The sequence below is a fragment of the Pseudoliparis swirei genome, chromosome 12, assembly GCF_029220125.1.
Source record: "Pseudoliparis swirei isolate HS2019 ecotype Mariana Trench chromosome 12, NWPU_hadal_v1, whole genome shotgun sequence".
Taxonomy (NCBI): domain Eukaryota; kingdom Metazoa; phylum Chordata; class Actinopteri; order Perciformes; family Liparidae; genus Pseudoliparis; species Pseudoliparis swirei.
Genome location: NC_079399.1, coordinates 2581622 through 2591621, shown reverse-complemented (window position 1 = coordinate 2591621; position 10000 = coordinate 2581622). Strand labels below are relative to the sequence as shown.

At 47.7% G+C, this 10000-nt stretch overlaps 2 protein-coding genes across 4 annotated transcripts in view; both read left to right on the top strand.

Moving 5' to 3' along the window:
- galnt14 (UDP-N-acetyl-alpha-D-galactosamine:polypeptide N-acetylgalactosaminyltransferase 14 (GalNAc-T14)) overlaps positions 1-4476 on the top strand; it is a 47186-nt gene extending 42710 nt beyond the window's left edge. Inside the window, exon 14 of the mRNA XM_056428891.1 lies at positions 3471-4476. Coding sequence (XP_056284866.1) covers positions 3471-3629 — 159 coding nt within the window. The 3' untranslated portion in view covers positions 3630-4476. The remainder of the gene's footprint in view (positions 1-3470) is intronic.
- A 1509-nt stretch (positions 4477-5985) lies between these two features.
- The window catches only part of angel2 (angel homolog 2 (Drosophila)), a 6730-nt gene continuing 2715 nt past the window's right edge, over positions 5986-10000 (top strand). Inside the window, exons 1-4 of one of the 3 annotated variants that reach the window (XM_056427504.1) lie at positions 5986-6176; positions 7760-8631; positions 9498-9718; positions 9888-9957. In XM_056427504.1, the coding sequence (XP_056283479.1) occupies positions 7767-8631; positions 9498-9718; positions 9888-9957 (1156 nt within the window). In that variant the 5' untranslated portion in view covers positions 5986-6176; positions 7760-7766. Of the gene's footprint in view, positions 6177-6218; positions 7082-7759; positions 8632-9497; positions 9719-9887; positions 9958-10000 lie in introns of those variants that run through there. The other 2 variants (XM_056427502.1, XM_056427503.1) reach the window with 2 other exon arrangements.

Sequence of the window (10000 nt, the reverse complement as noted above, 5' to 3'; positions counted from 1 at the left end):
CAGCTACAGACGAGGAAACATCGAGGAAACGGGTCGGAACAGACTGAGAGTTCAAGCCCACCGCCCACCTCTGCCCAGCATCCTTCTTGCTAACGTCCAGTCTCTGGAAAATAAGATGGATGATGTTAGGGCAAGGATCAGATTCCAACGGGACATGAGGGACTGTAACATCTTTTGTCTGACGGAAACATGGCTGACCCCGCTGGTGCCGGATCGAGTCATATGCCCAACCGAGTCCTTCTCTGTTTTCCGTGCAGACAGAACGGAAGAGTCTGGTAAATCTAAGGGTGGAGGGTTTGCTTCATGACGAACAACATGTGGTGCGACCCCAAGAACATTAAGACTCTTTCGCTCCTGCTCGCGAACCTAGAACATCTGACGATCTCATGCCGTCCATTCTACCTTCCCGGAGTTCAGCTCGTCATCACCACAGCCGTCACATTCCACCACAAGCGGACACCGACGTAGCACTATCGGACCTACATGATGTGTTATGTCGGCATCAGAACAAGTATCCCGACGCTGTGGTGGTGGCTGGGGACTTTAATAGGGCAAACCTAAAAAAGTCATGCCGAACTTTCACCAGCACATTACGTGTGCTACCAGAGGGAAAGAACGTTGGACCACTGCTATACGCCATTCAAGAGAGGCTACAAGGCTGTCTCTCTCCTCCGCTCGCAAATCGGACCATGCCGCCATTTTCTTGCTTCCGAGTACCGCAAAAGATCGCTGGAAGCGGTAGTGACGAGGAACGTGAAGCGGTGGTCTGACCAATCAGAGGCTGAGCTACAGGACGCCTGCGTGTCGCCGACTGGGACATGATCCAATCCAGTTCCAGTGACGCCAGCGAAGTTTGGACGTAGCAATGAGCCTCATAGCAACGCTTAGCGACACCATCGTCCCCACGGTAAAAGTTAGGGTCTTTCCTAACCAAAAGCCGTGGGTTGATAGATCCATCCGTGAAGCTGTGAACGCCTGCATTGCTGCCTATAACTCCGGTCTTGTATCCGCAACATGGACAGTACAAGGCAGCGGTCTATGGACTGAGGAGGGCGGTGAAGGACGCCAAGAGGAGGTACCGAGACAGAGTGGAATCACAGATGGAGCAGCGCGACACCAGGCGCCTATGGCAGGGGCTACGGACTATCACAGACTACCAGAGCAGACCCCGCGCAATGGTGAGTGCCGACGCATCCCTAGCGGACGACCTGAACTCATTTTATGCACGGTTTGAGGCTAGCAACAACAGCGCTAGCTCGCCGCCTAACAACAACACCGTTAGCGTAGCCGAGGTGAGTTCTACCGCTGGGGATGAACACACACTCTCTGTGACCGAGCACAGTGTGAGGAGGGCTCTGTTGAGGGTGAACACCAGGAAAGCTGCAGGTCCAGATGGCATATCTGGGCGAGTACTGAAGACCTGTGCTAACCAGCTAGCTCCAGTGTTCACCACAATATTCAACCTCTCCTGGCTGAGTCCGTGGTCCCCGCCTGCTTCAAGAGATCCACTATTGTCCCTGTGCCCAAGAATGCTTCTCCAGCATGTATGAATGACTACCGACCGTGGCCCTCACCTCGGTGGTCATGAAATGCTTTGAGAGGCTGATAAAGGACTACATCTGCGCCTTCCTCCTTCCTCCATGGACCCGCTGCAGTTTGCTTATCGCCCAAACAGATCCACGGATGATGCTGTCTCCCAGGTACTGCACACCACACTCTCTCATCTGGACAGCCAGAGGGGGCTATGTGAGACTGCTGTTCATTGATTATAGTTCAGCTTTCAACACCATAGTCCCTCCAGACTGGCCGGCAAGCTGATTGAGCTGGGACTGAACACCCCTGTGTGCTTGGATCCTGGACTTCCTGACCGCCAGGCCACAGGTGGTCAGGTGGGCAGACACACCTCCAAACCCCTCACCCTGAACACAGGATCCCCAGGGTTGCGCCTCAGCCCCTACTGTACTCCCTGTACACACATGACTGTGTGGCCAGGTTCAGCTCCAACACCATCATCAAGTTTGCGGATGACACAGTGGTGGTGGGCCTGATCTCCGACAACGACGAGAAGGCCTACCTGGAGGAAGTTGCTGATCTGTCACTCATCATGAATGTCACCAAAACTAAGGAGCTGATTGTGGACTTTAGGAGGGTACAACAACAGAGGACGTACTCACCACTGGGGATTAACGGGACTACTGTGGAGAGGGTGAGCGGGTATAAATACCTGGGAGTCCACATCACCGAGGATCTGACATGGTCAACGAACACAGACACTCTGGTGAGAAAGGCAAGGCAGCGCCTCTACCACCTCAGGCAGCTGAGGAAATTTAAAGTTTCCCAGAGGATCCTTCAGTCCTTCTACTCTGGAGCTGTAGAGAGCGTCCTGACAGGAAGCATCACAGCCTGGTTTGGCAACTGCTCCGCCAGGACAGGAAGGTTTCAGAGAGTAGTGCTCGGCTGAACGCACTATTGGAACTACACTCCCACCCTGCAGGACTTGTACACCAGGAGGTGCAGAACCAGAGCCGCAGGATCATGAAGGATCCTCACCACCCCAACAACAGACTGTTTCAGCTGCTGCGGTCAGGCAGGCGCCTCCGTAGTCACGCTGCAAGAACAGAGAGACTGAGACGGAGTTTCTTTCCTCAGGCCATCAGGACTGTGAACTCCGACCTCACCAGGACCCCCACATAGACCCACACAACTGCCCCTCTTAGGCACACACACACACACACACACACACTTACTGTAAATATTGTGTTGTTTTTATTGTAAATAGTGTGTACTTGTTGCCCTTGCACATTCCTGCTGAGCATTGCCACTTTCATTTCACTGCACACCCTGTGTGTGTATGTGACAAATAAAACATCTTGAATCTTGAATCTTGAATCTTGAGAGACACACACACAGAGACACACACACACACAGAGACACACACACACAGACACACACACAGAGACACACACACACACAGAGACACACACACAGAGACACACGCACACACACACAGAGACACACACACACACACACACACAGAGACACACACACAGAGACACACACACACACACACACACGCACACACACACAGAGACACACGCACACACTGCTTGGCCACAGAAGGCTCGGGGCAGCGCGCCGGGCCACGTCGCCCTCTAGTGGTGACCGGGGGAACTCACCACCAGACTCATTCCTTTACTTTAATTTAGACTTCAATCACATTTACATTGAGCTGCATTGTTTTTATTGATTATATCAACGGACACATTTCAGTTTCTATTCCATTCTTTAAAGTTTTTATTTTATTTACACCTTTCCAAACCCTCACAAGCTGTGTATGTGTGTGTGTCTCTCTCTCTCGTATTCATAATTAATTATTATGTTAATTACTCTGGTGTTTGTGTGTGTGTGTGTGTGTGTGTGTGTGTGTGTGTGTGTGTGTGTGTGTGTGTGTGTGTGTGTGTGTGTCCCAGCGGTGGGAGAAGTCGGGCACTCACCTGGAGCACCTGGTCTCTCGGTTCTGCCTGGACTCGGAGATGGCGCTGGACGGGATGGACTCGTCCCGCATGCTGGTCATCAGCCCCTGTGAACTGAGCGCCTACACACAGAGATGGGAAGTGCCCTTCTCCTGACCCCTGGAGCCCGTGACCTCCGACCCCTGTGACCTTTGGGTTTACTGAAGGTGTACTGGAGGTCCAGAGGGTCGTTGGAGGAGGAGACGGACTGGAGAACCGTGGAGAGGTTTTGGGGGAAGAGTCGAACCAAGTGCACCGTAAAACCCCAGAACCAGAACCCCGGACCCCCCGGACCCCGTCTCAAACAGTCCAGAGGGCCAGAAACTTTACTCGAAGGGGGAAAAAATTAAAAAATTAAAAATCTGAGAATGTTTTTTTCTTGTAATTGTTTGCAACAGACTGTCTATTTTTTATTTTTTTGGTGGAGAATGTTTAATAATATATAATAATTATTTATTTTATATAGCGCTTCTCAAGGCACCCGAAGTCGCTTTACAGAGTCCAGAATAATCCGGTAAATAAAACCACGCACAACTTTTACTTCATCAAAGTGTTTTTGTCCTGAGACGATGAAAACATTCATCCTGAACGTCTCATGATCAGAACAGGAAGTGGAAGTCGGTCCTCTCGTCACCTGAAAGAGGGGTAATAATAATAATAATAATAAACATGAGTGAAGGGCTACAGGAGGCAGAGAGAGCATCTGTCTTTTTTTAAATTATTATTCTTGTGCATGTTTGGAGGATTTGAAAAATGATAATGTTGCTTTGTTGCTTTGTTGTTTTTAAAGGAACACAGTGTAAACTCTTGATGCTTTTATTTTGGAGGGGCTACTGGTTTTTTTTGTTTAAAAAAACAACAGGGTTTTATTCATTTATTTGGAGACAGATTCTCTGTTCCTGTGTTTGAAGTCGTCCGGTTTGATATCCTGTTTGGCTCCTGAATAAAGATTTTATAACATAAAGGTTTTAAGGTTTTATAACATAAAAGTTTTAGAATGTAAAGGTTTTATAACATAAAGGTTTTATAACGTAAAGGTTTTATAACGTAAAGGTTTTATAACATAAAGGTTTTATAACGTAAAGGTTTTATAACGTAAAGGTTTTATAACATAAAGGTTTTATAACGTAAATGTTTTATAATGTAAAGGTTTTATAACATAAAGGTTTTATAACGTAAAGGTTTTATAACGTAAAGGTTTTATAACGTAAAGGTTTTAGAACATAAGGTTTTATAACATAAAGGTTTTAGAACATAAGGTTTTATAACATAAAGGTTTTATAACTTAAAGGTTTTATAACGTAAAGGTTTTAGAACATAAGGTTTTAGAACATAAGGTTTTATAACATAAAGGTTTGATAACTTAAAGGTTTTATAACGTAAAGGTTTTTTTGGGCCTTTTTTCATTCCTGTTTTCATTTCATCTTTTTATATTCACTCACAGCTTTTAGAATTAAGAAACTCAAAGTCAGAAAATTGATTTTAATTGTGTGTTTGTGGATTAATAACTTATAATACACACTATGTCCTACTACTTAAAGTACCCAATAACAGTAAAACGACAAATAGTGACCGAATTATGACCAATTCCCATCCTGCAGAAAGAGAGAGTAGGGGAATAAAACTCTAAATGATCCTTATGATGGAAAATAATAATCATGATTAATCTTTTTAAAGTGCTGCTGTGTCGTCCTAATAAAGGAGAAGACACCCCGCCGCGAAGAGGAGGTGAAAGGGAGAGTATTGATCTGTTTATGGGGGGGGGTCAATATTGACATCAGAATAATCAAATAGCATGACGTCACAACGTGAGCCGGAAGAGAGAAATGAGAGTGTACAGGACTATCTCAGAAAATTAGAATATTGTGATGAAGTTCTTTATTTTCTGTAATGCAATTAAAAAAACAAAAATGTCATGCATTCTGGATTCATTACAAATCAACTGAAATATTGCAAGCCTTTTATTCTTTTAATATTGCTGATTATGGCTTACAGCTTAAGAAAACTCAAATATCCTATATCTAAATATTAGAATATCATGAAAAAGTATACTAGTAGGGTATTAAACAAATCACTTGAATTGTCTAATTAACTCGAAACACCTGCAAGGGTTTCCTGAGCCTTGACAAACACTCAGCTGTTATAAATCTTTTTTTTAACTTGGTCTGAGGAAATATTAAAATTTTATGAGATAGGATTTTAGAGTTTTCTTAAGCTGTAAGCCATAATCAGCAATATTAAAAGAATAAAAGGCTTGCAATATTTCAGTTGATTTGTAATGAATCCAGAATGCATGACATTTTTGTTTTTTAAATTGCATTACAGAAAATAAAGAACTTTATCACAATATTCTAATTTTCTGAGACAGTCCTGTAATGTTTATTTGCTTTTCATGCAAATTGATTAACGATGCAGTGACACACACACACACGCGCGCGCACACACACACACACACACACACACACACGCGCGCACACACCCAGAGGGAGGATGTGCTGCTGACTCGGCTCTGCATCCCTCACGATGAGCCCGCTCCTCGGAGCTTCCCCTCGGCGTGTGACTCGCTGGACTACCGGGACACGGCGGCCGGTCGCCAGCTGACGTCGCGTCTCTTCAAACCGTTTAACGGCCCGGTGTCTCCGGGAGGAGGCTCTCTCTCTTCACGTAGGTGGACTGTGACCTCTTCCGCTCGGGCGACACTTATTATTTATTTAATTTTTAACCCGCTGCTCTTCGAATAGAAGACATAAAACGGCACCGATGCTGGTGTTTAGTCTATTTACCGATGTATGCCCGTCATGACAAAAGCTGACATTTTAGAATTCTCACGATGTATAAAAAGAAAACCAAAACAAAGATGTAGTCGTGGGCGACGTTTCCAGTCGGACCGCTAATCCCACCGCACCGAGGAGGCTGTAGTCCGCTCACTATCCGCACCGTGTGAATCGACTTCCGGAAGACTACAGGTTCCAGCTCGAGGAAGAAAATAGATGCTGCTTTCAAACGCTCTAGGAAATAATCGTGATTATCTGTATTTACGACACGAATAGTCGTACAAATCTAAAAAGAAGACATAGTTTTCATAACAACAAACTATATAATTGCCTTGTTTTATGTCCTCTTCATGCAGTCCAGTAGAACATAAAAACAATATTAGCATTGTTTTTCTTTAGATTTTCTTTAAAGATTAGTTTCTTACCGTAACGGTCGTGTTTCCCGGTTGAGTCGTCTTCTTCTTCGTCTTTATTTCTTCCAAGTTTCACGAACTGTTCCGTCTGTTCAGCCTGTTAAATAAAAACAATGCACGAACACCAACTTCAGGTGAGACGTTACTCCTCCCGTCAAGCAGTGTTTCACAATTCTAACTCAGTCGGTGTACGCGAAGGCACCACGGGTTCCGCGGCGCGATACCGGTGACGCGTAATGCGGGCGACTCGGAAAACCGTCCGCGGCTTGTTTTGAAGACAGTTAAAAAACAATAAAAAAACACAAAATGTTCGTCGATAATTATTTTTCACGATGTTTCCGAACCAAAACATAAACGATGTCTTTCCCACCGCCGGCGATAAGTAAGTCAACATGAATTTAAAAGACAAATAAGGACTTTAACGCGAGATTAATTCTTCTTTCGCATAATTTAAACGTTAAACAACATACAGCGTTGTCTATTTATCTACGTTATTTCGTTTATGCCTTAGCTGTCTCGGTATGTTCTTATCTCATATATTTAATTCATAATATTTGTCTCCGTTGTTATATGTATCTGTGCTGTAACTAATGCGAAATAGTTATTCATTACATTAATATATTACCAGACATTTAATTATTAAATATATATAAATGTTCATCAGACATAGAATAAAACTCAAATTAATTATGGACCATTTCTTACAATGTTCTTATTTGTTTATTTGTTATTATCTTAGAGATAACTGACACAAGAACATCTTATGAGAGATAAAACAGATTATTTTTTGCTGCCATAATTGTGTTAAATAAACTTTTCCTGCTCAAATCTTCTCTAAGTTTTGCCCGGCTCAATGTTTACGTTACCGATCGATCTGCTCGTCTGGAAAATGTCAGAAATTCACAATTTCCAGCTCCAAAAAGGTCAAAGATGAAGATTAACGGACAAATATAGAAGCTTCAAAGAGTCACATTTAAGAAGTCGGTTGAACATGTATCCTTTAAAATGACTTTAAAGTCAGTTATCGATACATTTGACATCTCTCTCTCTCTCCTCTCAGCCGCCCCATGTTCCTCCATCAGCTGAGCTCCTCCTTCCTCCTGCGTGGCCATCCCGCTCTCTGCAGGGCTGGCTTCAGGAGCACCGGCTCCTCCTCCTGCCACCTCCCCCGTCCCGTCCCCACTCCTCCCCCATGGTGGTCTCTGTGCGGCCCCCCTCCCCCCTGGCCTCCTCGACTCCCTCCTCGCCACCCAGCGGCCTGTCGGTTCCCCGCCGGTTGGGCGCCGTCGTTCCCTCGGAGCGTCGACCCGGGGACCTTTAACGGCGGCTGGCGTTCGTTCTCCTCCTCCTCCTCCTCCTCTTCCCACGCCGACGGCCTCGCGATGGAGCGCTCCCGCGGAGAAGAGGCCCCGCCTCCTCACAAACGGAGGAGGAGCTTCGAGGAAAGGGATCCCAGAGGACGCCAGGCGAAGGACGGCGGCGCCGAGACGGAGCGGCGGCGCTTCGACGATGGAAGTCGAGACCGAGGGAAGAGTTGTGACGAAGGAGAACAGACGACGAAGAAAAACCCGAACCGAGGGAGGAGCGCGTCGCCGCCGGCAACCGCCGGCTCCAAGACTCAAACCACAAAGTCCAGACCGGAGCGGGCCGGCGTTCCCGAGCACCGACCCAATGCCCGGCTCAGAGGGAGCGCTGGCGAGGAGCAGAGGGGGCGGGGCGAGGAGCAGAGGGGGCGGGGCGAGGGGATGACGGGAGGAGCAGAGGGACAGTCGAGGGACGGCAGTCGCGACGGAGGGCAGGGGGCGGAGCCTCAACGCTCTCAAACGCTCTCAAACTCAAACCCGTGGCAGGTCGCCGGACAAGGAGGAGGAGGAGGAGGAGGAGGAGGAGGAGGAGGAGGAGCCTGGCCACCGCTCCGGCAGCAGGAGAAATGTAAGTTCACTCTTTCACGAGGTTCTGCGTTCTTGTTCCTTTTCAAGAGAAGTCATGAAAACCTTCAGGAGGCTTCAACTGACAACAAGACATCTTCCTCCTCCTCTCCATCTTCCTCCTCCTCTCCACCTTCCTCCTCCTCTCCATCTTCCTCCTCCTCTCCACCTCCCCCTTCCTCTCCATCTTCCTCCTCCTCTCCACCTCCCCCTTCCTCTCCATCTTCCTCCTCCTCTCCACCTCCCCCTTCCTCTCCATCTTCCTCCTCCTCTCCACCTTCCTCCTCCTCTCCATCTTCCTCCTCTCCATCTTCCTCCTCCTCTCCACCTTCCTCCACCTCCCCCTTCCTCTCCATCTTCCTCCTCTCTCCATCTTCCTCCTCCTCTCCACCTTCCTCCTCCTCTCCATCCTCCTCCTCTCCATCTTCCTCCTCTCCATCTTCCTCCTCCTCTCCACCTTCCTCCACCTCCCCCTTCCTCTCCATCTTCCTCCTCCTCTCCATCTTCCTCCTCCTCTCCACCTTCCTCCTCCTCTCCATCTTCCTCCTCTCCATCTTCCTCCTCCTCTCCACCTTCCTCCTCCTCTCCACCTCCCCCTTCCTCTCCATCTTCCTCCTCCTCTCCATCTTCCTCCTCCTCTCCATCTTCCTCCTCTCCATATTCCTCCTCTCCATCTTCCTCCTCCTCTCCATCTTCCTCCTCCTCTCCACCTCCCCCTTCCTCTCCACCTTCCACCTCCTCTCCACCTCCACCTCCTCTCCACCTCCCCCCTCCTCTCCATACTCCTCTCATCTCTATCTTTCTCTTCTTTCTATCTCCTCTCCTCATAATCTTCCTCTCATCTCCCCTCTCCTCTTCCTCTCTCCCCAGCTCTTCAGAGACACTGGGAGGTCTCCCCCGACCGCAGTAGCGACCCCCGACCACCGGGCGGCGGCGCTGCGTTTGACTTCTCGGTGATGACCTACAACATCCTGTCCCAGCAGCTGCTGCAGGACAACTCCTACCTGTACGGCCACTGTCACCCCGGGGTGCTGCCCTGGAGCCACCGGCTGCCCAACCTGCTGGCCGAGCTCCGGCAGCACGACGCCGACGTGAGCCCAAACCCCAAAAACATAAACCCAAAACCCAAACCCCAAAAACATAAACCCAAAACCCAAACCCCAAAAACATAAACACGGATCTGTGTGTCCGTCTACTTTTCACCATTTGCCCTTAAAAAATAAATATAGTAAATAAATACAAAACATTTTCCTTTTCTAGATCCTGTGTCTTCAAGAAGTCCAGGAGGACCACTATGAGAACCAGATTAAACCGGCTCTACAGGCACTCGGTAGGTGTGTGTGTGTGCACGTGTGTGTGTGTGTGTGTGTGTG